The sequence below is a fragment of the Haemaphysalis longicornis genome, unplaced genomic scaffold, assembly GCF_048455015.1.
Source record: "Haemaphysalis longicornis isolate Haplotype H1 unplaced genomic scaffold, Haemaphysalis longicornis Haplotype H1 scaffold_3, whole genome shotgun sequence".
In the NCBI taxonomy this organism is placed as follows: domain Eukaryota; kingdom Metazoa; phylum Arthropoda; class Arachnida; order Ixodida; family Ixodidae; genus Haemaphysalis; species Haemaphysalis longicornis.
In genome coordinates this window covers 48585590-48613405 of record NW_027526335.1, presented here as the reverse complement: position 1 = coordinate 48613405, position 27816 = coordinate 48585590, and the positions used below count along the sequence as shown (strand labels likewise).

The 27816-nt window shown below is 44.3% G+C and overlaps 1 protein-coding gene across 3 annotated transcripts; it reads right to left on the bottom strand.

Annotated features, from left to right (window-relative positions):
* Positions 1–1359: 1359 nt before the first annotated feature.
* LOC144174433 (cytochrome P450 3A14-like) lies at positions 1360–27816 on the bottom strand. Of its 3 annotated transcripts, XM_077703148.1 has the most exons (14): positions 27679–27816; positions 24270–24366; positions 20890–20942; positions 20621–20717; positions 14931–15056; positions 13410–13647; positions 12814–12944; positions 12420–12507; positions 11252–11321; positions 9633–9741; positions 8972–9066; positions 6827–6967; positions 4922–5075; positions 1360–1530 (listed from the first exon to the last, which is right to left on the bottom strand). In XM_077703148.1, the coding sequence occupies exons 1-14, from the start codon at positions 27735–27737 to the stop codon at positions 1432–1434; spliced, it is 1557 nt and encodes a 518-aa protein (XP_077559274.1). In that variant the 5' UTR covers positions 27738–27816; the 3' UTR covers positions 1360–1431. The 3 variants fall into 3 exon arrangements, with proteins under 3 accessions (XP_077559274.1, XP_077559275.1, XP_077559276.1); XM_077703149.1 differs by lacking the exon at positions 14931–15056; XM_077703150.1 differs by lacking the exons at positions 20621–20717; positions 20890–20942.

Below are 27816 nucleotides of genomic sequence, written 5' to 3'. Positions count from 1 at the left end.
ATCTGATTTCAAAATGTTCGTTTTCAGTTTTCGTAGTACAAAATATTACCACCCCTCTTCTCATCCGACAATCACACTGCTAATCACATATTACAAGGTATTATCTCATCTTCTCCTGCCTGCGTAACCTTAACTCCCACCCCTACCTTGAACAGTGGGCGCCGGCACTTACCTACTCGCTGCCGTAACTCAAGAAGCTGTGGTGCAACGAAACCTGGCTTTGGCGCGGGCTCACGGCCTCCTAGACAGGGAGGTTGATCGGAACGGTGAGCGAGTGCTACGGTGATTTCACGACACCCGATTTTGTTGTCGACCTTCCCGAGTAGGGTGACGGCGAACGAGTAGTACCGTGATTTTACGACAACTAACATGACTTGACGCCCTTCTTATTTGCTCTTGGCAACACTAAATGTGCACATAATGCAAAAAAGACCGCTACATTTGGCGGACGGGCAGAACCCAAGTTGGTTACAATGGAACTCTAGATAGGGGGTGATTTAATGACGCCAGTTAGACGCCGGCCCATTTTCGTGGCTTTCTTCTCTCTTACGTTTTTCCTTTCCTCTTACGTTACGTTATTTTTTCGCGGACCGATGAAAAACGGATTAACGGGGTTCCACTGTATTGTGTTATACATTGCATTTTGGATGCTCAGTAATGCGTTGTAGGGCCGTTTAGCATTGACGATTCCGCTCTTCTGTGCTGTTGGTACCGCTGGCAAGATGTGCCTACTAGGTGTATGTATTATCGATGGAGTGCGCGCGTTGGCGGCGTCGGCAGAGAGCTGCGTCCATCAAAATACTCGGAACTACCATTAGCGCCTCATCGAGGCTTTGATAAAAGCTTTCCCTGTGACGTCATTATGACGACACATATGGGATCTTATTGGCTGCTGCCGCACGACGGTCGCAACGATTGCACGGTTGCATCTGGCTCCCCAGTCACACGTCGTGAGCCCCCTCCGACCAGCGTACGACGCCAAAACCAGTTCTGTAAGACCGTCGTAACGATCAGTCCAATGCCATTCACGTGCTTTCGCCGTCCATGTGCCTCGTGCTTAGGACTTTCCCATCAGTAAATTCCAAATATAGTCGGCATAGCTCTGACCGGGTTTCTATTGTACGCTTGAACATCATGCTCTATGGGTGTTATCTCCTGTCCGTAACTCAACTGCGCTATAACTACCCTGGTTTGTTTTTGAAGCTGTTTTACCGAAATTTACGACCAGAAGCCTGAATGAGACGCCAATATTGAGGCCGAAGACAAGAAACCCATGTGGTCTCCTGTGCATGAACAAGAGTCCATTAGAGACTGGAATGTAGTTCCAATAGCAACAAAACAGCTGTCACTTGATTCCGCGTAACTGATTTATTAGGTATTCTTATTTATTTTTTGTTGTCAATCCTTGCGTATGATGAACGCTATAGAAGATCATTTTATGCGGCTGCCATCATCCAGTCTGTGAAGCACGATCCAGGGACCTCTTGCTGGTGTCGAGACCATCGCGTACTGTCCCACTTCCATTGTTCCCTGGGAGCGGGGGAAAAATTAACAACGTTATGCTATGTTGCAATATGCAGAGTAGACCTTTTAGTGCCTATTACTGTACTGGCCAGTCCAACAACGTACAAAGTGCTCATTGGCTTCCTCCAAAAGATTATGATTTATGACAGCAAATAGGTACACAGTAAGCCTCGCCGTCGGATGTTTCTCCCCTAAGTTAATAAGTACTAATGCTAGGTCCATGAAGCACCTAGCTAAAAGCACTCATCCCAGCTGTTCACAACGAATAAAGTTAGTGTTCAGTTCCAAACATAGGTCTGGGACCTTAAGCAATTTTACAGCGTCTTACTGCTAACCACTTTTAACACGTAGCATTGGTTCCCGAGTACTCCCACAGTCAGGACCGTGTAATTCCCTGCATTACAACAAAAATTAAGATTTGGTGAAAAAAAACTGTGATCGTTATATAGGGTAAATGGAGAAAAATGAAAAAAAAAAGAAAAAAAAACAAAAATTTTTTTATAAAATTGTTCTGTCAAAGTAAAAAATATGGATCTTGTATATTTACCCCCGAATACCTAGAATAAACAACAAAGACCTCCCAAAAAACGTTTCAAATATGAATAAAAAATGTCGAAAACGGCTATAAACGGTTCAACTCCCTGCATTTACATATAAATGCTGACTTGGTGAAAAAGAAAAAAACGATGATCATTATAATAGCGTAAATGGAGATAAGTAATTTGGTAAAACCAAGAAATAAGAAAAAATCTAATAGAAAAATTTTCACCAAAATGACATGACAAAAACAAAAAAGTTCTTGTAATGCATCTCCCCCCATCACCCCCCCCCCACACACACACACACAAAGACAAGAAAAAATGAAAAATGTCCTAAAAATACCAATTTGAAATTGGCGAAACTGGCGAAAAACCGTGTAATGCCCTGCATTTTCACAAAAATGCAAGTTAGGTGAAAAAACACCAATAATTATTATAGCGTAATTGAGATTATTGGCCGAACAGAATTTTAAGAAATCGAGAAATAGGAAAAATAAAAAAAAATTCTCACAGAAATGATCTCACCGAAATAAAAGAAAATGCATCTTATACAGCTCGCAACAAAACCCAAGAGTAAATTTTAACAAAGTCCGCTGTCAACTGTTCAGAATACGAATAAACAAGGCGAAAACAGCGATAATCCGTGCAACACGTTGCATTTCCACAAAAATGCAGATTGGGCGAAAAAAGAAACACCAGTAATCCTTACAACAGCGTAAATCGAGATAATTGGTCGAACATAATTTTGAATAAATAACTGAGAAATACAAAAATAGAATTTTTACAAAAATGAACTGACAAAACCGAAAATCTGCATCTTACACACCTCCCCTCCACCCCCTCTCCCCCCCCCCAAGGCTAAGCAAACAAATTCCCTGAAAAAATGATCAAAATAAAAATATAAAATGGTGAAAATGGCGAGAAACCGTGTAACGCCCTGCATTTCCACAAGAAATGCAAATCAGACGTAACAACACCTGTAATTGTTATAGTAGCGTTAATAGAGATCATTCATCCAACAAATTTTTAAATACCAAGAAATACAAAAAATACAGACAATGAAAATTTTACAAATATCATTTGAGACATAAAAAATATTCATCTTATACATCTCCCCCTAAAGCCCAAGAATAATAGCAAAAGCCCCGAAAAAACGTCCGAAATACGAAAAAAAAGAAAATGGCGAAAAACCACAAAACGCCTGAATTTCCACGCAAATACAGCTTTGGCTAAAAAACGCCAGTAATAACCGTTATATTAGCGCCAAGGAATGTCATTGGTGGAGCAGAATTTCAAAATATCAAGAACTAAGAAAAAAAAATTTCCCAAAAGTGACCTCACAAATCAAAACTATGCATCTTATACATCTCCAGTCAAAACCCAGGAATTAGTATGAATAGTCCACTAAAAAACTTTCAAATACGTCTAAAAACTGACGAAAATGGCGATCAACTGTGTACGCCCTGCATTTCCACAAAAAAATGTAAATTTCGGAAAAAACATCTGTAATCATTATACAGCGTAAATGGTGATAATCGGTGAAACAGAATTTTCAAGAACCGAGAAATACAAATCGAAAAAAATAAAATTTTCATCTTCTGCATCTCTTGCTACCCCCTCCTCGTTCGGCCAAATTTGGGAATAAACACAAAAAGTCTGCAAAAAACGATCAAAATATGAAAAAAGAAATGGCGAAATTTAGGAAAAACTGTGTAATGCCCTCAGTTTCCGCAAACAATTAAAATTTGGCAAAAAAAACAGCTGTAATCGCTTTAATAGTTTCAATGGAACCAATAGGTCGAAAAGAATTTTAGAAACCAAGATGTAAAAAATGGAAAAAAGAAAATTTTCGCAAGCCGACCTGACAAAATCAGAGATTTGCATCTGATACATCTCCCACAAAATCCTAAAAACAAAAGAAAGAGGTCCGCGTGTAAATACGTGTAAAAATAGCGTAAAAGCGCCAACTCTGCAGTACCCCCGCTTTTTCGGGAAAAAAATGAACAATTAGCGAAGTAACCGCACTTCGTGGCTACGATATTATATATTTACATCATCGGTGAAAACAAGCCGAAGAAAACTTACAGAGAATAAAACAATCCGATGTATTTCGCTGATCATAGCCATATTTGGCTCCAGAGAACTCACACTCTTCACAACCGGCGTAAGAATGGTATGCATAAGTAGGCAATTCTCTGAATTTCTTTAAATTATCTTGAAACCCCTTGATTTCGAACCTTGAAGAAACCTATTTAAATTTTTAAAAGCTGCTTGCCCTTCGTTTTGAAAGTGCCATGTCGTAACTATAAGAAATTTAAATGTTGAAGATCGGCTGTTGGGTGGCGCTGGGCATAAAGACAAATCATGAGCTTGAAAATAAGTGATTTTGCATTCAAACGACGGCTGTTTCTGCTTAAACAAGTTCGCCCAAAGATGGTGGCGTCCACATATGCTCCGAAATGTTAGCGCGAAGCATGGATATGTATCGTTCTTATTGGTTTATTTTTTATATGCGTTGTACGGTAAAGCGAGAGGAACAGTCCAGAAAAGTTTTTGCATAATCCGCGGTCAAACGATGTCGGGATGAAAGGGCAGCTGATGTGCTTCAAGTTCTCGCAATAACATATTCAGTGAGCTCTGTCTGGCAACCTGCTCTTCAGATTTTTTGTGTCAGTCGAACACGTCATTTCATACTGAGGCGAAAGCCAAGAGGGATGATTTCAATGGTTTTCGGATTTCATTTTAAAAAGAGTTACTTTATCTTCAGGCCAAGGTAAAAGACGCAAGGGCAATAGCGGATAAAATTAGAGCGGCGTTTCCAAACAACAAGCCGTGAAACATTAAACATTATAGGTTACCTTTTGAGACGGTCCCAGCTCCAGGCGGTACTTCTGTAACAATCTGGCAATCGTATACCTTATCTTCAACAGCGCCAACCTCATCCCGACGCAGTTACGTGGTCCCACACCAAACGGCATGTGCCTCAGAACGGCGTCATTATCACCGGAAAACCTGCGCATTTGATGAAACTAAATTCAATTGTGATAAAACAAAGATACTTAATGCGCATAAGAGCACGTCGTGTAAAACCTGAGCTGCATGTCCGGGGGGCGCATGAAGCTAATGTTTCTATCCATAAAAAAGGGCACACATCATGCCACTGAAAAAAGAAGCCATACTCTGTGTGCATACGCTCCCAGTTATTGTTTTACCCGCTACTATTTGGATGAAGCCTTCTTTTAAATGGCAGGAGACATTATAACCACCGCAACGGGGCTATCAAAGCTTTCATTTATCTATTTGCAGCAGAAAGAAGATTGTTGCCCGTGTAATGACGCTTGGAATAAAAGTTCCAATCGCAATTTGCCGCTGCGGACACATGCGCTTTTCACGTGTCTACAAGAAGGGCGCGAAGAGTGAAGGGAAGGGCTATGGAATGCTCAGGCGGCCAGTTTTAACAAGAGTGGCTATAGCAGAATGCACAGTATGCACCTATCTCAGAATGCGTGCGGCAAAATGCATGCCTGCCGCGATACCGGGGGACACACGCCACTGCAAAGCAAAAGTAACACGGACACCGTATGGAAAAGAACTTGGGGAAGTTCCCTGTTTTCTTCTAGCTTCAAAATGCCTGGCCTGACAGTAGAAACATGCCCTACTTCCCCCGTGTGTCGGCTATTTCCCCAAAACCTTCCTCGGGTGGAGGAATTTTCTCTGCAGAGCCTCCAGGCTAGGGTGGCCCTCACAAATTCAGTTACATGAACTTGAAGACTCGCACGAGATTATCCAGAAATATGTGTAAAGGGTCGGGCTGCTGTGGCGGGGGCGAATGCACAACATCTAGTACGGATATGCTCAGGCGCAAATATCACTCGCTACAATGCCCCAAGAGAAGTCGGTTTGTGACCGGTTAATCTGACGACTGCAACCTTGTTCGGTGCAGGACAAGTCACGCTACAAGCCTCCATCAAAATCTCTTCACAAAACCAGAATTCTTGCTTTCCTACATTCCTTCCCTCCTGCTACACAATTCATCTTCTTTTCTTACGTTGGTTTTCCTATCTATCTTCTTTCTTTCATACGTCTTCTTTTTTTCTGATCGTCTCTGGTCATATTCCTTGCGGAAAAATCACGAAGAGAAAGTAACACAGAAGCGTCGGGCTGCTAAAAACCCCGTCATCGCACCGCTCGTTTGTAAAGTGCTTGCGCAGCGGCAGCAATTGCTTCCAAAGCGTTGAAGAAAAGCGCGAGGCTCTCCCTACCACTGACTTATCATGCGGTTCTGCGTTGAAACTGCGGTCGTCACCTCAACCGTTGTATTAGTCATAATGGTTTATTTACCTACCTATTCACATCATTCCTACAAGTAACTTCCCCGCTTTTCATTCACTTTTTGAGCTGATTCCCATACAAAAATTCCACAGCAGTTCTATGTAGAAGGGGCCCATGGGATTTTTTTAGTGCATCTTATTCAGGCAATAAAACAAGGAGCAGGAATTTCTATTTTTCAGGCGCTACTACTGAAGCTGAAAGCGTCCAGCTAGGGCACTAGTAAATATGACATTTTCGTTTTCCCATGCCGCTTTCACTTCCTGTTGTATTGCTATAGGAGCGAGCTTTCGTTAGAACTTTGGGCGGCATTCTGCCTATTTCATTGCACCTCACTTGTGGTTACTACTAGACTGATTGGCTCAATTCCCTATCTTACTCAAACTAAAAAAAACTGGAAGCTTCAAAAAAGAAAACAAGACATCACATATAACCTGTCTGGATCAAATTCCGAGGGGTTGGTCCAGTATCTTGGATCCCTCTGAACCTGGTACAGCGGCACCATAAAACACGTTCCCGCCTTGAACATGATGCCGTTGTATTCGAAATCTTCTTTGGCTCTTCTGTTCACACATCTGCGGATAATGACTCTTGTAAGTAACAAAAGACAAAAACAAGAAGGTATATCTTAAGTGCGATCAATCAAATCGAACCTAAATCTGAAAGATATAAAACACTCCACTGCTTCTTTCGGGTGTTTCAATCATACATTGGGTGCTTAAGCCGCATACGTAGCTGTTAGCTTAGGCACTGGAAAATGATAGAAGCAGAAGATTTATCGCTTTTCTTTGTACTCTGGGTAAAATTTAAGGTGTCTGGTTTCTGTATTTTTTATGTACACGACGGACATTTTTGCAAGTCGCCGCAGCCGCCGCGTAGATGGGAATGAATTGTATAAGGCGCACCAAAGTCTAAAGCAAGGACAACAAAAATTTTTGCTAAATCAATAGTTTATGTTAGAACTCATATAAACTTGTATAAACTAGAACTTTGTTCCCCGGAGGACACTTCAATTGCGATCGAATCAATTTTATCCAACTATATGCGATTCGGGAACAGCTGAACGGGCCATTTCAAAGTCTAGCACGCCTCAGCCCGATCCAATCACGGTTAACAGGGCAAGGTGGAGGTTTATAAGTGCTCTACGAAAGAAGCGTTGATAATACCGTCCCGACTGAGCAATTTTCTATTACCTGACGACTTCAAATAATGGAAAAAATTTGATTGAATAATTTTGCTGAAGCAATTTATTCATTTACTATTTGTAAATGATGTGTGCCTGTAGTTTGCATATTGTCAAACACTCAGCACCAGGATCAACCAACAGTGACAACCAAAATGCCGTCACTACTAAGCCTAAGTTTCCCAGTACTTGCGCGCGCTGTATACTCTTCATGTCGAGCAGCCTCCACTGTCATCAGCGCAATTTCTGGTGGGTCTTAGGGACTTAATACCACCAGTACAGCAGAAAATGTTTACCGCGTTTCTACGTACCCTCCTGCCAATGTCGTTTGAAGACGAAAGCGTTTATTCCGGACTGCTGGAAAACACCTCTCACTCTCGCCGAGTTTTCTCCCCCATGCTTTCTCTTCTGCCCCCCTCAAGCACTCGCACCTCTCACTGTCCTCTTTTTCCCTTCACCTGCCTTCCTCACCATTCATATCCTCCTCTCCAATTCTTAGTCCCCTTCTTTCCATTTAATACCCTCCGTTATCCCTAGCTTCCATCCGCCGCTTCCTCCCCTCTACCCCTCTCTCGCAATCCTCCATTTCTTTTCAGCTCCACTTTTGGATAACGTGATTCACCCGTCCCATCACACCCAGAGGTCGCTTGTGATTCACTGGTCACTGGTCACTGATCCGTGACTTTGCAGTTACTCAAACGTTGGTAACTGGTTGGTCAGTGACAGGCAACCAGACAGATAGACCAAAATTTCATGTTTGGGTAGCCCAAGAAAAACTTCGCTTCAGGGCACACTACCGTAGCAACAAGGCGTAAAGCAGTTTACGTTTTACTTCGTCCATGGAATTCCGCCGCTGATGTAAAATCTTTACTCTCAAGTGCCCCCTTGGCGCGACATGGTAACTCTGAATGGGCAGCATCGTAGTTTTCACACATGGGAACAGGAACTTACTCTGAAAGCTATTTTTTGTTCTGAGCATTTTCATTATTTCTCAGGTTCCCGAAACCTGGTGCAGCACGTACCGAAAGCCATGAACTTCGAGTGAATTTCAATGGGCATGATTCGACTTAGCTCAATTTCAATGGGTACGATTCGACTTAGCTCGTAGCAGACAAAGACTTTTCCGTCAAACCGGACTTCTCAATTAAGACTCTGGCTGATGACTTCGAATACCACGCGCGCACTCCACTAAGCTCGCGCCTGAAGCATTTTTTAAGGTTCTGATGGCGTTTGGAGAAAATGGCGAACAAACGGAAAATTGGAAAGGAGAGTAACGGTATTATGATGCTGTTCAAAAATATGGTGTGGGTTATTTGGAATGAGCAGTCGACGTGCTTTAGTCACGTAAGATGAACATTGCCAGCTCTTTAACTGCTTTTGACTCTGCTTTACTTACGTGAGGCCAGGGGGATAAAGGCGTAGCACCTCGTCCACCACTTGCTCCAAGTACTTCGTCTGCTTCATTATGGTTTCATAATCAAGAGCACCCTCCTAAATATATTCAATATAGAGCAGACAGAAGCCACGTTAGTACAGCTCCTATTTGTGCACAATTTGAAAAAAAAACAGCACTTTTTAGGCATAACCGGACCTGAAACTGGTGTGTGGGCTGAGCTCAATGCCAGGCATCAGAAGATAATTGAATGGCATTGACATTGAAATGGGCCCTTAGACGTCTTGCAGAAATGCATATTATCTGTATTTGTTAGCATTACCCAGGTATTGGCGTTTAAAAAGATACATTTTCTGAGTTGTGGCATTCTGTATGCAAGTAGTGTTACCAAAATTAGAATACCCGCTATCTGTCGGATGCTAGAAGAACTGAAGTACTGTTCGTCGCATTGGCGTTTCATAAATACGCCTTCTTCGTGAGTCTCTTTGGAAAAGTAAACCTCAAGGTTGCTTTTTGGATGGGGGATTTAAAGAATTTTTTTTCACATGCGCAAAGTAGAGAACAGCCCCATTCTACAAAGCAAGCATTTTCGCAATTGCGGTGCGCCATCGAATTTTCCCCGTCAGGTCCGTTATTAAGCTCTGCAGAGAAACGCGTCGCTTACGTTAACAGCAGCAGCATCGGCGATTTCTTGTCGAAGTCTTTCTTGAACTTCCGGCTGCGCGGCGAGGACATAGACCACGTAGCTGAGAGCCGTGGCTGTTGTTTCGAATCTGCATTAAAAAAATTTCACCTCATTGAAAATAGAAAAAAATTGGCGTTGTGCAAGAAACGTATCTCAGGTGAAGCGCACTCAATAAAATTTACCTCTGCAGTTTATACAATAAATAGTAGCTGCTGAGCCTCAAATTAAACATATATTTACTGCCAAAGCAACGATACTTTTTCTCTAAAGGTATCGCCCTGTTTTGTTTGCTGACGAGAGCTTTAGTGCTTACGGACTATTGGTCTACGCCTAGCGGTTTCACAGAAAATTCGTAATGCCTCTTTCGAGAAATTTTCTGTATTTTCCACTGTGTAAATATCTTTCGCAAAGCCAAGTCGGTATCGGACGGCACTGTCTAACGCCGCACTGAAACTCGACGTGGAGTTAGCACGGCATTACTTGGGTGACACGCCGTAAGGGTCACTTAAAGATTACCTGACTTTATACCTAATTCTATCCAAGGCGCCGCACTTCAAGTTCCGACTGGTACTCATCAAAAACGTACTCTCTGTACTCACTGTACCCGAAGTAGCAATAGGGTTGACGCCGAGAAGAACTTCTTGCTGGGCTAGTTGGTGAATAGTTGCCATGATTTGAAACTCAACAAAAAACAGGAACGAAAAACACAGTAGACGAGACAGGCGCTTGTGTACTCTGTGTCGCCTACTCTGTTCTTTGTCCGTGTTTTTTGTTGCGCTTCAAATCATGGAACTGGTTGACGCCGTAAGACAAAAAAAAATGTCACGCCTAACGGCGCATCGCGAAAGTTGTTGCTGTTGCTCTAGCAAAGTATTACATGCGCAAAGAGGTGCAAATGCCTTGATGCGTTAGGGAGCACTCACAAAGAAACCAACGAATGCATCAATCAATTCCTTTGAGCGCAAGCATGAAGAGGGTACACCACAAAAAATCAGTTCCCGTGCGCAGAAGCCTGCTTGCGTACTCTGGAGCCTACTGAAGTCTTACATGGCCACAGGGTACACACCCGCAGTTGGCTACACCTTAAGGCACGCCTTTACGCGGTTTTCCGTGTATGCCAGTGCTTGACGCAGATGAACCATCTGTCAATTTTTGAAGGGTATTTTGTTGAATAAAAATTTATAGGCAGAATCTATGTTATTATGCAGCTCAATGCAATTTAACCATTAAAAAAAGGACTTTTCATGCGATAGTTTTCTTGCATTTTAACGAGCAACACAGTGCCATGCGCAGAAAACTATTTTTCAAGACCAATAAGCTTGCTGATTGACTGTATTCCAAGATATACACTTACTCCGATAAACAAGGCCCATACATCAGGCCCGTCGTCTCACAAAGTGAAGAGTATTTCACATCCCGCCTATTTCTTACAACTCGTTTTGAGCGGCTGTTCGGCGAGACATGTAAGGCACCCAGGCTGGTGAACGTATCGGACCACATTTTTATATTTTAGAAGATTTAAATTATCGTTATCAGCGTAGCATATATGTTGCAGTCTATATTTTAATGTCAACGAGGTAAACATAATGGTATCTTACCCCGCAGCAAAAAGTATTGAAGCTGTGGTGACAACTTCTTCTGTAGTTAGGGCTCTGGACTTGGGAACTCCTGCAAAGGGCAGTTAAGAACGCGGTGGCTACGTATGCCTGACGGGGGACAGCTAAAACGATCAACGCTGTACAACAGTAGATACCTCTGCTATGGTGGCTACCCCTGCAAAGGTCACAACAGCTCTCAAGCTGCAGTAGGGATTGGAACTGACATAGCTTCCATTCAGGCTCTATAAGGGTAATAAAAGTTAGAGGGGCGCCTATGCCTTCTCCTGAGATCTAAGAATGCGCGAGTGTCACTTATAGTGTAGTCACAAAAGCGCATGCGTAAGTGGTTATCTTGCCGCTACTGCCAATAAATATTGTTGAATTGACCAGGATACTGACTGCGGCTGTCATCATCACAGGCTAATCTTCCAAAGTGGCCTGTAAGAAATGGGGTGCGTGTGATAACGTCGCAGGCAAACTGAACGTGGGGAAGTAACCTTGCGTGCGCCACTGCAACGGTCATCGCCACTGGCTCATGTTTTAAAACTGGCCTGCAAGGAAATGGGGCAGATGATGATGATGATGATGATGATAACTTCATTTTGCCCAAAACTGCCTGAAAGGAGGAAGGAGAAGTGGGGATCTTCCTGGATTCCTCCCCCTCAGATGGCGGCCTGGAGCTTTTGGGTGCGAGCGACATCTTCGGCCAGGACGACCTTGACGTGTTGACGTAACCGCCAAACGGCAATCTCTGAATCGGTTGTAAGATTGTGACGGCTGCTGTAACTATCACCGCAAATCCACCCGAGAACCTACGTTCCTACCAATAGCAAAATTTTGCAACCCTGTACGAGTGCCGCTAACGATTTTCCAACCATTAATAGATTTACTAGCTAAATTTTCAGGTGTTTCTTACAAGCTTCAATACCTAATGTGGTGTACAGAAGTATCTACGATGACCGCACAATTATGTGGTAGTGGAGGGTTGCCGAGAAATGGGTAGATAATAAAAAACTTGGAGCAACCCCTTTAAATAAATTTACCACACTCACATATATGATGATATGTTGTAACGGGGAAATAAAGACAAACACCTTCTTCGAACTAACTCTTCCAAATGCAGCCACGTGGACGACCTTTTCATAGATTAAAATGATCTTTGTGTTACCATTTGACTGTTTTGAATCTTCCTTCTTGAACTCTGTTTCGACGTATTCAGCATCGAGTAGATTTTGCAAGATGTCAGGTTTTCTAAGCTGTCAAAGGGGGAAAACAAGCAAGAATAAAAGTTTGTATGAAATTACAGGTTTAAAAGTTTCCATTGCGACTGCAAGTAAGTAAAGTTTCAATTGCAAGTTGATGTTTCAGCGTTGTTAAAAACGATTCAATTATATTGTAAATACTGGTGTTGTTTATCGTTTGCATGTTGAATCGTCTGCATCAAAACCAGACCATCCCCTGAACTAATAAAATTGTAAGTTCAGTTCCTTCGCAAGTAAAGCTTACTCGAAATAGTTTAAAACCGAGTTAAAATGTCTAAGAAAGAAACTGGATTTACTCACCGAAGGATCCTGCTTCCTTATCTGAATTATCTCGGCAGTCTGGTCGGTCAGGGTTTGGAAAGAGTATTCGCACAGACATTGTGAGAGCCAGTAAAATGGCTTCATAAGTGCTCCAAAAGTTGTAGTGCACTCTAAAAGAAGAAAAAAATGTCAGCATAAGCAATATTACCTTATCAGGGGGCCGTTGCTTTTGTTCGAACTTCTGCGTAGAATGCTTCGGTTTCAATATTTCCATAAACTACAATGCAAGTGATTGCACAAGCTTCGTATGAAAAAATAAAGCACCAGTAACTTCGCAGGGTGCCGCACATTACAAGTTGTTTACAGGTACGGTGCCTTCAACATAGCAAGAAACAGAGTCGGAGATGGGGCATTACGGGACTCGGCTTCAGCTATCGAGCGTTATTTATTATCTACTCTGTTGTCCAACAGTCACACTTAGTTCGTAAGGGATGCAACCCAACTTAGTTATCCAGGTTCTTATTCATAGCAAAATCGCGGAGTGAGTACCTTAAGCTAGCGGAAGCTTTATTAAGGATGATTCCTTGACAAAACACATAGACAAAATGCATAGCCATCGTATACTGGTCCCTTACGTGCGATCATGTGAAAAGGGCCAATCATGGCCCCTCTAAATGAAGCTTTGGCGACAGCAATTGCGGGGTGGTCGGGCTTTCCCTGGAAACGCTCATCGATGCCGAAGGCGCCTCTTGCCACGTAGTCCATGGACAGTTCTTCAAACTTGCGCAGCATGTGGACTTCCTCGCCGGATTCGGCGTACTTTTCCATAGACTCGATGAAGATATCCGCATCTTCTTGAATGTGGTTCATCATCTACAGAAATAGACGTGAGCTCATTTCCTTCAAATAGATGCTTCTGGCTGGAAAACTACTCTGTTTATTTTATGTGTTCCTCGATGGTACAAGGTGGCTGGTCTTTAAGCATGGTTGAGCATGGTCCTTAAATAAATACTATCATTGCCTTTAACAATGATAAGTTTGAAATGGGTTAAATGTAACGAGAGCGTCGAATGGGGCATTTCTGGGGCATGCAGTCAGGCGTCAGCATTGTCGCTGATGAAATTTTTACATTGCAAGACACGTCTTCAAGAGTGAGGACTTCTTTGACAAACTAAGCGCTGTCACACGTAAAGTACAGATGCAAACGTACAAATAGTCACTATTTTTTTCACTGCGCATACAACAATAGGCTGCCCTGTAACACATTAAACAAAACTTAGGACAAGATGTAAGGTGAAGCGAGCCATTTTAACACCTCGAAGTACGTAAAGTCAATGAACACCTATCCGCGTTGAAGAGGTCAACAATGGATTTCAGCCAGTTCTCATGACGACATGAGAGCAGTTTGTCTGTGCGTTCAGTTTTTCGTCCTCCGCTGCGTCGTATATAAAAGCTGCGGAGCGCCAACAAGAATTATTAACTACCAGTATTTAGCACAAGGCAACCACAAATCTGAAAACTCACAAGCTGTGTTTACACAGAGAAACAGGGTATTGTAACCTTTTTTTATGCTCTTGTCTTTTTTTAGCAAGAAAATGTATGATTAGAGGCTGATGTAACGAAACAGTTAATTAGGTTGAGATTATAAAATTTACCCGCTAAACGAGAACTGTATACCAGCCCAACAGTGCGTTCTATTGTGTTTCATGGTAAGATAATGCAATGTGGGGTATTTGTTACTGAATTTTGCATTGTATCGCATTGCTCTGGCTTCAATTGCATTCTACTGTGTTCTTATTGCATGGCGCTGTTCTGAATTGAGTCGAATGAGAGAAACGCGTTCTTTGGACACAGGTTTTATTGGGGCTGACATAATGAAATTTGCCGGCGGACACAAGAAACCTTCAATCAACTCCAGTAACTACAGCGCCAAAGTATCTCGGCTGCCACGTCACGAAACCTTGAAGGAACAATAAATATTTAGTTTAGAAGCATAGCGCTGTGGTCAGCACAATTTGCACTAGTTTAGGCAATGTTGGAGACAGCTAACGTAACCTCATCTGTTCGCGTGATGACTTTAACGGAATCTGCAGCACGATTTAAATGCATCACCGTCACAACTGCTTATAAATGTTTCGTGGAAAGCGCATACGTACTAGCTTCAGCTTGCTTGCAGTAAGCCCGTAAGCCACCGCTGTGCGGATATTTTTCCATGGGGATCCACAGATGTGCATTATGGACTTTTTCAAAATAGGATGCATCTGGTCTATCACCATTGTGAGCTGAAAACAAAATGGAGGCGGCATGAATTATTGCGGAAATGAAGGGTACAACCGTTTTTGAAAGCTGGAAGCATTTGCCTTTGGGCCTTCAATGGGCTGGTGACCACCAGTACGTCTTTTGCGCAATCTTGCTAGCAGAATAACTGGCACAGCTTTGACCACCCTAGCTTTATTTCGACCACTCCAGCGTTATCCACTTCTGAAAAAGTCGAGCGCACTCCCGCGCTTTCGGATATTGATTCGTCTATAATGTATACGAAAATAACGTGCGAGGGAGTTTGTAAGAATGGGAATATTCCATTTTGCTGCCCTAAGGAGCTACTATAGGCAAGCATAGAGTTGGAAGGGGTGTTGCAAAGAAAGGAAAGAGTGGGAAGGAATATGTATGCCTCAGTTGACTAAGTCAGCGACCTGGAGTCACCACTGTGGTAGCTTGGTTCCGTAACTGTCGTCGTATCCTTCGCATCGCGGCATACGTGGTCGCTAACAACTGGTGCTGCGGGGTCCAGGAGGGAGAGCTGCAGGGCACATCACAACCTAGTAGCATGCTGAAAGTATACAGGCTTGCGGCGGTGGACAGAACCGGGACTAAAGAGACATGGGACACCGTCCCTGCCACCCCTTGGTGAGGGTACGATACCGAGGAATACTGCAGCGAGCGCAGTCCCGCAGTAGAGGCTTCAGGTGAGCCCTGGTGTGGAAAGCGCTGCAGGTGCTCGGGACAGTGGTAGCGGGCCTGCGGCGGTAAAAGCGTTAGAGCCAAAGCGATGTAAACGGTGTCCCCGCTTGAATTTATCGTTTGGTTGTAGCTTTCGTTGCAGTTTTTGGATACGTGACGACGGCAAAGGCGTCGTCGTTATGACTTGGCAGGGGTTCCTTGCTAGCACCGAGAGTGTGTCAAGTCAGCTTTGTCCCTTGCGCATATTTTGTTTTCCTTTTTTGGTGGGCTGCTATGTACTAAGTCTTGAGGAAATTTAACTGTACGGAGTTTGCCGTGCGCGAAATTGTATGCGTTGCCCGGTAAACTCTTTCTTTTCGTATGTGCGTTTACCAAGGTTGCGGCAGTTGCCTGCAAACTACATGTTAATGTTTAATTGACAACTGGAGCCCTGTACCCTAGGGGCTGGTATACGCGTCAAGATCTTTTGGTAACTTTTTTCTTGAGTCTTTCAGTGTAATAAATGGACAACAGAACTTTATCTCTGTATTTAGCTGCATTTTTAAATCCGTGCATGTTACCGCCTACCTTCTCATTTCCAAGGATGTCGCGGTGTGCGGGAACACAATGAAACGTAAAGTCCTTACAGCTTTCTCGGCAATGACTTCGCCAGGGTTATGGTAGACCGCTGGTATTGAAGACTAGCCGGCGAAAGACTTGAAGACTAGCTGGTCGAGGCCGATGACTGTGGCGCGAAGCCGGGCACCTTGCTTGTTATGATCATTGTCTCGAACCTCCGACAAGTAAAAATGAGTATGCAGCTCTTGAGCGTTTCAAGGTGGTTGTAACGGGGAAGTCCCATCAAATGTGGATTGCCTCGGGTAACAGCCTCTCGAGTGCAAACGCGTGCGCACGACAGACAGGGTGGCAGGGCAGTTCGCATGCGGTGTAAGATACCAGCGAGCCTTGCACGACCTGCTTAGTTTGACTTTTATTTATACCTCGTATAAGGTTTTAAACAAGTCTCAGAGTGTGAGTTTTCTCGCATGTCCTAAACACTCTTTGCAACCGAGTAAAAGGTTACAATTCTCGCAAAAATGCATGCCTAGGATTCTCATCTACAGTTTCGTGGAAAAATCTTAGCTTCTAATCCACAATTACTAGCCGCCTTCTCCCCTTGTTTTGCATTTGTGCGTCTGCCTCCTTGAATGGCCTAGCATTCGGTCTTATGTGTGGCGGTAGACAGGCTGATGATATAACATGTGTATTCATGTACAGGGTCCAGTGACACTCTGCGAATGTCTTCTTCAGCAGCGACGGAACCTTGATGTGACTTTAGACCGTTTACAGCACGGCGCCCTGGTTGCGGCCGTGTTGGCTGGCGTTACACCATTCCGCATGGCTGGCCTTTCAGAACGCGTTTCTCGCCGTGGCCTTCGTTGGAGCCCGTGCGCACAGGCGAACGCTGGCGCGGCTCGATGGGCGAACCTGAAAAATTCTTATAGTATTGACACTCCGGCCTACGCTGAAATGGTTGGCTGTGGACGCATTATATTCTGAATATGAAGGGCTGTAAAGAAAAGTAATCCTGCGTGTGTGTGGAAGTGATTTATGACTCCTTTATCGCTTCTTGATGTTACGGCGTGCGATGGAAAAGCTGCAGGGCTCAGCGTTATGATTGACAGCTGACATACTGCTGACGCGGTCTGGCTTGTGTACCTGTACCCCATTATCAGCTGTTGCCTGGTCGTATGTGCTCACTTGCGGCTATGGAAACACATGTTGAAACTGCCATATGTGGCGCACAGAGTGGGCGGAAAAATCGCATATGCGTGGGTATCATCGTTAGGCGCGCTAGCCCGCAAAATCGCCAAATAATGCTTAGCGCCTACAGGGAAGTTTATAAACGATCAAATCGGGGAATCAAGCTTTGTTAACACATGCAAATACTTCGCTAGCTGGCATATAGCTAAGGCTGCGAAGGAGAGTGTTTTTTTCTATTTTGATATTAGGAGCATATGCGACATGACAATTGTCGAAAATTTCCTTAGTTTGTATTTTTACTTATGCATTGGTGGATTATTTTTGCCAGATTTGCTGCAGCAAGTTCTATTTGTTCATGAAATAATGGCTTTGCTGCGATAACCATGTATTCCGCCGATTGGAACCATATATATAGGACATAACTACAGAGATTTCAACTGGCGAACTTCCATTTGGTGCATCCTCAGTTATGTCTCTGTATCGCACTCCACTGAAAATGTACCGCTAGAATAATCACCTCCAAAGGCTTGCCAGCGAAATGCATCGATCAAGATTTCAGTTACTGTTTTCCTCGAGAGTTCCCTTGCAAGGTACGTGATGTTCGCTGAGGGTGCAGAATGAGCCTACGTTCCGAGCCACGGTTGTTCTCGATAAAGATTTTTTCTCTGCTTTTCTAGACTTCGCATGATCTACCTGTCGTAATAAGCCCGACACATGGGGACCGTAGAGACAAACTGAACTATCGGGAGCGAATGACTGAATCACGCTTGGTGGAGCCGTGCCGGAGACTTCGTATACGCTTCCGCATACAATGGAGTGCTATTTCGAACATCCCGTTGCATTTCGCGACGACCAACATGAGCTCCGACTGCGTCCACAATATTAAATTATGTCTTTTCTCCAAGCCTAACCCATTTTGCTAGCGACGCCCTTCGAGCGGGCAATGAGAGTCGATGGCGATAATGAAACTGGAAAAGGCCAGTAGTGGGGAGTGCGGTGCTGGCGCCATCCGGCTAAGGCGAGCCTAACTACTCGCAGTAAATAAGTCTATACGGTGACGTAGCCGGTATAAATGTCATGGTATAGCCCAGCTACTGCTTGGAATTTTCACAAACGGCAATACATGGCAATACTAAAAAGAGTACAATAACGGAGCGAGGGGCTACTCCGCCGTTGTTCTGATGTATAAGCGGGTCGCCTTGGCTATGGGACCTTGGTAGGTGCAGTCTTGCAAAAAGGCTTCGGGGAAGTCCGAAAGTCTTCCGCATATGCGGAGCTCTGGGGTCTTGGTGAGAACCGTGTCATGCGGAACGGAGTGAAATCATTTCTGATGTTAGCACCGACCACCCCTCGCGTCTGGGTAGACTGTTTATCAAGCACTTCTCAAAGGCTTAGCAGCATGACTTGTGTACACAGCCCATACGAGAAGCCTCACTGCGTCGGTACCAGCAGCTGGTGTTAATCCTGCGTTTACCATGCTTTCCCTGGTTTTACAGAATCACGCCGCCAAGAAGAATGGACCGAGGTTGCGCACAGAGTGAATAGACTGGCCCGGTTTCAGGATAGGTATACGCTTGAAAGTGTCCTGATAGTGGGTAGGTCGACGCTGTCCAAGATGTGGTTTATTTTACGAAGAAGTGCTTTTGCGTGGAAATCCGAGAGGTTTCGCAAGTAAGCAACGCATACGTGGTTGGCTCCAAGAACGTTTCCAGTGTTTCCTCATTCTAGCACAATGTGCAATTCCATAATTGCAAAGATGACGGATCGCCCCCTTTTTGTAGGTTGCAGCAGATGGGTGGGATATTTTGCGAGAGCAGAGCGGTGGCAGCTTCTTCGCCCAGCTCGCTTGCTCTCCGGCCTTCGCGAGGTGCTACTCTCTACTCTCTACGTGCGTGTAAGCCCATTGATGGTTTCGCACATGCGCTACACCTAACGCTAGGCGGCTCGTGCGTTTGTAATATGATCGATTTGCTTCTGAAAATCGATGTGACGTCACTTTAGATGTGGCGCATTACGAGTATTTCTGTATCTACTAAGCATTTGCTGCCACCGGTTCCGCAGTGTCCCCAGGTATCTGCTCCGCTTTGACTGATCTGGGGGGTAGGGGGGAGGGGGGGCAAGAGAGTAATCTACAGGCCAGAATTTCCGCCAATTCATGTGTTCTCCACGATGCCTATGCTACAAAAATGGTTGATTGTAGGGTTTAACGGGCCGACACAACGCAGGTGATGAGCCGCGCCGTAGTGGAGGGCTCCGGATTAATTTTGACCACCTGGGGATCTTTAACGTGCGCCGAAATCTTGTACACACGGGCGTTTCTGCTTTTCGTCTCCATCAGAAAAGCTGCCGTCGCGGCAGGGAATCGAAACCGTGACCTCGTGCTCAGAAGCGCAACGCCTTAGCCACTGAGCCACCGCGGCGGGTCCTGTGCTACAAAGTATGCCACCAATGGTAGCACATGGATCAAATACAACGCACGTTGCCGTGACTCTAATACAGCGAATCTCAAAGCGAATCGAAAGCAACAATTAAAGAGGCACTTTATGGGTAAAGGTAACGTTGGAATATTTACTAAAATGAAAGAGGCGGGATAGTAGAATGAATTATTTCGCTGATCCGTACTTGTTTGGTAGCCAGCTTACGTCGGCATAAAAATAAACTATTGGTGCTATTGCTAATAAATGTACTCCGATGCAGTACTGAGATTGGTTTATTAACCATGGTTTTTGCTTCGGGTGGTGAAATTTAATTTCTGTTTGGAACGCAAAATTAACCATTGTAGTAGACTCTTCTGATTATTAGGGGAATTATAGAGCACGGCAAGTGGTAGGAGGGGCAACATTAGTCTACTTAAGGAATGGCCTAAAAACAATGCCGAAGCAGTGGCATTTGCAAAAAAAACTTGGAGATGCTTGTCATCCTACACCGACATCAGTGTTTGATGCTTTTTGTGCTACGTGTTCCTGTTGCCGCATGGCACTGCTTGTGAGAGTAATACATCTAGTAACCTTAAACGCAAATTTCCTCATAAGATGGGGCTAAAGTTTTAGAGCTATTCGGATTTTATGGATTTTTAGACTGTTTCAACGCGAACAAATTTTCGTACAAAAGATCTTAACAAAACAATTCAGGCAACACTTACGCCTTTATCAACGAAGTTCTTGAAGTTGCGCACATGAATCTCTTCGATCAGTCTGCGGTCACTGACGACAACAAATGGAACATCCCCGTTGAAAAACCTGTGAGATTCAAATATATCACCATGATTTATGATGGAAGATGGAGCTTCCAAGTGTGCTTATGCTTTACATCAGAAACCAACATGCAGCATCCGCATCGTCCGCTATTTGTAAACAGAATATCTATTTAACGACGGTGACTAGTGGCATTCTCTTGAGACCACTGTCTTACCCATATATGTCACCAAACTGTTGTCTCCATTTTCCGAGAACCTTGTACAGTTCCTGTTCAAAAAGAAAACACATCCCATTACATGTTAGTTCTTCCAACGCACCAGGTTTGAGGAACGTATAGGCGATAAATAAGCATGGCGTTTCATTTTTCACAGGTATTCTCTAACCGGGAGTCTCCAGAGAAAAGTTAGCATAGTCTGCTCGCCGTGCTCATTCGAACAGTTCCCATAAAAAACAACGACGGTACCAACCAAGACCAGGCTATGCTTAAGCGGGGGGGGGGGGGGGGAGGTAGTGGGGTGTCGTGTACCATTTACATTTAAGAAGAATTTTGGACTAACCGAGAGAAGCAGTGCAAAGAGCGCAACAGAACCTGAGAGCTTATCGGAAAAGAAATATTTAAGGCCTAGCTAGGGCGTTGCCCGAGGAAAAAAAAAACCTATATCTGACCTAGAAACTACGAACATTGGTGAGCACTGAGGCGGTCATTGGCAGGTAGGTTTCCATGCACTGAAAGCAAAGTTGATTTTTTTTTCTCCGATTCTTTTTTTTGCTAAGCCACCGCAGCACGTACGGACACAGAGACTATATCGATCCGCCGCGGTATCTGAAAGGCTAAGGTGTTGTGCTGCTTGAGCCCAAGGACGCGGGCTCGATTCCCAGCCGCGGCGGCCGCTTTCATGATGGTGGCGAAAAGCGAAAACGCCTGTGTGTTCAAGATTTCGGTGCACGTTAAAGTTGCCCAAGTGGTCAAAAATTAATCCGTAGCCCTCCACTACGGTGTGCCTCATCGCCTGTGTAGCGCCGGCGCAATAAATCTCATAATCAATAAAATCAAATCAGACGCTATAATAATTATCCAAGATTATTTACTAGTACGTTTCATAGTATACTTATAAATGCATGCTACATTCCCATACACAAAAATAAATTGCAGTCCTGAATGTTGACTGAGCTTCATTTTAGACTTCGCAAAATGTGGTGCTTGGGGCTCATTTTTCATCCTATATTTCTTTTTTTGCACTTAGCTGTGGAAACTATGCTGTATTTAGGCCACGGTGACTGTTTTGTCGTCTACGGATCATAAACACAATGTATTGATGATACGATATAGCTTTAGACATGTATTCATTTCTTGTCAGGCTTTTTCCAGTCATTTATCACCCAACCAAAAAATACGACGGACAGATGGTGCAGAAAAAAAACTCTGTCAGACAATTTTTAAAGAGAAAAAAATACGCATATGCACTCTGTAACAGTGGTTAACAAGCGAAGCTGTAACATGAGGCCTGTGTTTGCAAGTGCCACGTTGACGCTGCTCCGCCCGCACCGCGGCGGCACTGCTCGCTGTTGTCGCTGGAGCTGTGCTTCACGCAGTAGCCCCCTGATTGCGTGCTCTGCTGTGAGAGAGTCGCTCCTTCCGAAGCGCTGTTCCCACTTGCCAATGTGGGTAAATGAGAGAGTGTAGCTACGTCAGCTAGAAGCTCCGCCTATCTCTCTCTTTTTCTATTTCCTCTCAAAACTGATTTTTTTTTTCGCGCATCCGCATGGCGCTGCACGGGGGAAGTTTCTGCGTACACGGGGCAGCCGGATTTCGCTTTCACCTAGCCACGTAAAGCTTCACTTCAGAACTTAGGACGAAGGCGTACTGTCAAATACGTATCCATCTTGGTCACTCATTACAAAAGTTTAGTTACCGAATGGCCTCTTCGACACTTTTTCAACCTTCTCGCTCTGTACTCTGAATGATTCTAGACTAGACTGTGTTAAAAAAGCGTCTATTTCGTTGATTAACTAGTTGTTTTCACTGTATGTATTCTTATACCTTGGTGCAAACCGCTCCTTATGTAATGCATTCGGTCCTTTAAGAAGCGAATAAATGAAATTGACTAGCTATACAGCACGTGAGCCAAAGTCACAGCCGGATGCACATCATCTAACTGAGAAACTTGCTCAAAATAGATTTTTCTGTTTCTAGGTGCTGTTCGCAATGTGGCATTGTTTACTAGCTTGAGTGACATATAAAAAATATTGCCGTTTTTGGTCGGTAAATTTACGTTACAGCAATACACGCGTTTCATAGCCACTTAAAATGGGCGATGCAGACAAAATACGAGTTTGTTTTATTCGAAAGACTTCGTTTTTTATGGTGCCCGCAGTGCTGGTGTGGCACCAGACGATGCTTTATTCACTGATAAATCAAACAATATCAGCAATAATTTTGATTCTTTCGCTGAGTCATGTGTTTCATGACGTCTGCGATAACGCATCCAGGGCAGACGGCAGAGTCCCGAAGCGAACGTAAGTATGGGGAGTAGAGCTGATGCGAACGGCGGAACACCTTGCTTGCTCTCAGTCCTCCTAGATCGCGCAACCATAACGCACGGGACCGCTGTTGCTTTATTTTTGACCGGATTTGTGCCTGGATAATGTTTGTTACGGTTGACAGTACTCCCTTCGTGAAACATTTTGTATGCTGCACAGGCAGAGTCACAGAAGACCACGTCGCTTAAGCTAGTTGGTTAGTGTAATCTCAACGTGCTGGACGGCTGTGGAGCTATAACCGGCATAGTGCACGGAGTACGCACTGCTGCTTCAATGTTTACGTGTCCGTTCTTAACTGACATTGCTCACCCCTCCATTATTGCTGTTATAAACGAATGCGCCTGAAAGTTAAGCGCAAACAGCTCGTTCTGCAAGTTCGTAGTCCCTGTTTAATTTTCATTAGACTTTGCCGGTCGCAGCCAATCTCACAGCTACCATTATGCGACATAAGTTTTAGTGCGGGAAATCAGCTACGGGGTCGCATGGCCATACTCTTTTTTAGTCATTTTTATTTGTTATTTTCTTTTGCGTGCCTTGTGTGTATTTGTTTGAGCATGGCTACTAGAGTGAAGCTCGCTCACCGGTGCAGATAATACCAAGTCGCGTTTGGTTATTCTTTCACTAATAAAAAATGCAGTCTTCACTGAATCCTCAGACTATCGGTAAATGCTACTTCGTGTTTTGTTAACAGAATTCCACGAGAAGCAGTTTATTATTTGTTCTTTGGACACAGAATCAATGAGCAGTAGTAAGCACATATGTTGTTATGATTGATCCAATGGTTTTGAAAACATAGAAAAGTTAGCATAATAGTGCTTTACATTCTGCCATGATGGCGGCAGGCAATCATTATATAGCCAATATTATTACAGGAACACTTAACCGCATGACTGTAGATAGCCTTTTTTCTTTGCAACTTGTATTTCGATTACCTTCTTTGTTTAGAATGATCTAGGTTATTCTACTCTGTAACACAGCCAGAGAGAGTCAGAGTTCAGCGGAACTTTCATAAAAAAGCAACCGCAATCGATACACAAGGACGCTCATACTCACCATTGAGTGGTACTCTCTGAGGTTCCCCCAGATGAGGTTTGGTTTCGGCCCTGGGATGCCAAGTTTTTCGAAGTAAGAAAAATGCCGCCGCCGCCATCTTAAAGAACAACACGATGTTCATATAGTGCCTGAGCACGAGTTACGCATTGCTAGATCACTTGACCAATACATCGGAGACCCCAGATACCAGTAAACAGGACCTCTCAGCAAGTGTTCGTTGTTTACATGTGTAACGGAACACATATCCACATTGCCACTGGCTGCGGCTGTGTAACATTGATATTCGCTACCTTCCTTTGAGGCCGGCGTAAATTTTCAACGGGGAGATTTTTTGTAAGGCCTCCAGCGTAGGAAGTGATAGTTGGTGTGATCGCTGCGGCTGTAATGCTCTGATGGCAAGTGTTTGAGCTTGGCTGTAGAAAAGCATCACAACGTAACGCCACTGTTCAATGACCACCGCTATTTTGAAAGCCCCTGAAACACTGTCTTATACCGAAGCTTTTTCGTTCTTACGGCTGCTTCGAATTACGGCGGAATTACACGCTATCAAATAGATCCTTCTCCGCTCTAGTCCGTCTTGTTGGCTAAGCACTCACTTTCGGTACTTTACGTTCGCTTCCACGATGTCGTACGTATGATAGCCGTTCTGTAGTTCTTTATGAATAATAACAAAGAAGTCACAGCGAGTCATACTGCTCGATCCTCTACTTGAGCCGGCCTCTTACAGACGTCCAACGCGCTGATTCAAGCGCTGCGCATTCGCCAGGTGAACGACGGGAGAACACAAGGACGATACTATGGCTCATCTAAAAAGTTGTCCCCTCGCATACTTGTTTTATAGTGACTTTTATTAGCGACAAGGGGAATAAAATTGTTGATACATTGAACACGTCCTAGGCTCCCAACAGCAACTGTTGCAACGGCTCCTAAACAGTCTAACAGCCACAGCACCCATTATGCCGCTGCATGCTAGACAGGTAAGGCTGCAGGTGCTTCTAAGCCCTGGTAACGCGGAGCAGGAATATGGGCAGATTAAAGTAGAATGAGCGCAAGCTTTCTTCTCGTTGTAGGAGCCAGTCAGAGAAAAATAAATCTTCAAAAGAAGCATGTGCTCATCTCAAATACCAGCACTGGGCTATCATTTTGTGCGGATTGTATAGGTCTCCGCTAAAAGGAGGCAACATGCAAGATGTCGAACTTATCGCTCGAATACGAAATGCTGCACATTTTCGTCAGCTTCCAACCACCGCCAAATGAACGGGAGTCTTGGTTCGGCATGCCCAAATGGGGCAACACTGTGCCCTCTTTCAGCAGCGAGCGCCCTTGCCGTCTCTTTGGAAATGCCTACAAAGCAAGCGAAAGGCCGAAAACCTTTCTCGGTCTTCTGGATAGCGAAGGTACATCCTTTGCACTCCGTACAGTGATGCGGTGCCGCATTTTCTGAGTGCGTACAATCGCAGCGAAGCATATCACAGTGCACCTACGCACGAGAAAACGTAAAGTTACATTATCATCGTCCACTAGCCGCTGCGTCGACAGCCCGTACCCCAACTTATAATGTTCCCGCTCAGTTGAGACTTTTAATGAGAAAGCTTTCGTAGTGCCACCGCTGGTGTAATGTCAGAAAACTAATTCATTTCACCATAAACCTTTTGGTCGAACCGAAAATCTATAATAAGGTCTCTGGACACACGGCGCCTGCACGAAACCGGGATTCCATTGTGTACTGGAAAGTCGCGAAAAGGGAAGGATGCTGGATAAGACAATACACACATCGATAAGGAAGGAGTTTCATAGTATACATCTATCTCATAAGCCACGTATCGGTGCTCATTTACATCGTTCCTACATGCGCCTGCTTAGTTCATAAAAAATTGTCTAATGGGTTCGTTCTTTGTTCCCTTTTTGGGATCTTTGATGGCTTGACCATTGACTGGACGCACTTTCAGCGGAGGTTGGACGCACTTTTAGGAAAGGTTCTGATGCCCTTCTGACGCAGTTTTTATGTTATAAAGCTTTCGCGCTTCTCTCAACTTTCTTTAGGAAGGGATGCTAGTTCATTTTTGCAGCGAGCCCTCTTTTACGAAAAGCACGGGATGCATCTGCTCCGGATAGCTTTACCTGCGCCACAAATAAATATCCTGATCAGCGTAACGTTATGGGAACAATAGCATCTCGTCGCTTCCGCTTAGCAACTCAAACTTTGTAAAAATAATAGTAGAAATTCTCTTTTTTTTCATAAAACACAAGTTCTTGTGTACAGCTCTTACGCAAATTTTACTCCAAGAAAAGTTTTTAAATTCAAGCCGCAAAACATTATGATGGAGCTAGTTTACCATGGCTTTTATAGCTTTTGTGTCAGTGTCGGGCCATCCTATGTTTAGCGCAAGTTTGTTAAAATGGCAATACTTCTGCTGCTTATTTTAACGAGGAAAATGAAATAATTTTCTCGCAGCACAATTTATGTACGCAGTTCTCCTTGTAAGCCAAACTTTTTCCTGGCAGTCGCTGCTGAAGAAAATATGAATTGAACTTATAAAAGCCTGAACGGCAGTATTTGGGCCTATAAAGGTCTAAATGACTGTGATTAATGGCCACGTGTGCGATTGACCACGCAATTCAGCCAGCGGGAACTGCAGCGACGACGACAATGACAATGCGCGTGAGTGATCGCGGAAGCTGGAACGACGACGTCAAGCGGCGGAACAGGGTGCGGTTACGTAGAAACGACCCCGTGGGATGCCTGGTCCACGGGTCACCTTGAACAAAGCCGTCGTTACCCTCCGCCAAGGCTGGAGAGCGTATCTGGGCACCGTATCTGGGCACCGTCATCGTGGTGCTGGTGCGCCAATCGCTGACGCTCCGTTCTTGCTTTTGGGTGCTTGCGTTCAGCACGACCGTGCTCGAGACTTACGCGGACTACACGCTTCGTCTCCGTCTTTCTACTTGTCTTGGCTGCTAGAAACTTATCCCAACGGAACTTGAGACCGTTTACCTATTGGTCATTGCGATCCGTTCTTTGACTTTCCTACCTGCCAGACTTTGTTGTGCCTTTTACCGTCATCTATTATGCTCACGTCCTGTGCTTGTCCCCCATCCGGTGAATTGTAGTCTTCAACACGTTGAATAGCGTTCGTCTCTCTGCGTGCGTCGTCCTTGTCCCATTCTTAACAATGACACTCTTCAGACACTATTATCTGTGCGTCAAACCTTGAACATTTTGAGACTAAAGTTCCGTTCTAAACTGATTACTTGCATTTGTTGTGTTTTAGCATCGTTTCTTCAGCGTGAACGTAAATGCACAAGACCAACTACCCATCCAAATTTCATCACTCTCTCAGAAAATGTGGTCAATGGCATCTTAAAGGATGCATAAAATGACGGATTCCGCAAACAGCAGGGGACTTACATGAGCAGTGTCGCCAGCAGGGACGTCGAGAGAATTACGAGCACACCTGTAACCAACATCGCGGTGTCTGAGATTTCGAAGCAGTGGCTGGGTCAACTTATCGCCGTGTGTTGTTCCAAGTGAGCAGAAGGATGCTAA

Excerpts from the sequence above, each read along its gene's own strand:
- LOC144174433 (XM_077703148.1), bottom strand. The coding sequence starts at position 27,737 with ATGTTGGTTACAGGTGTGCTCGTAATTCTCTCGACGTCCCTGCTGGCG. Across the intron at positions 12,945-13,409 it reads CCCTTTTCACATGATCGCAC|AGTGCACTACAACTTTTGGA; the intron begins GTAAGGGACCAG and ends TTCTTCTTTTAG. Across the intron at positions 11,322-12,419 it reads AGATTCAAAACAGTCAAATG|GAGTTCCCAAGTCCAGAGCC; the intron begins GTAACACAAAGA and ends TGCCCTTTGCAG.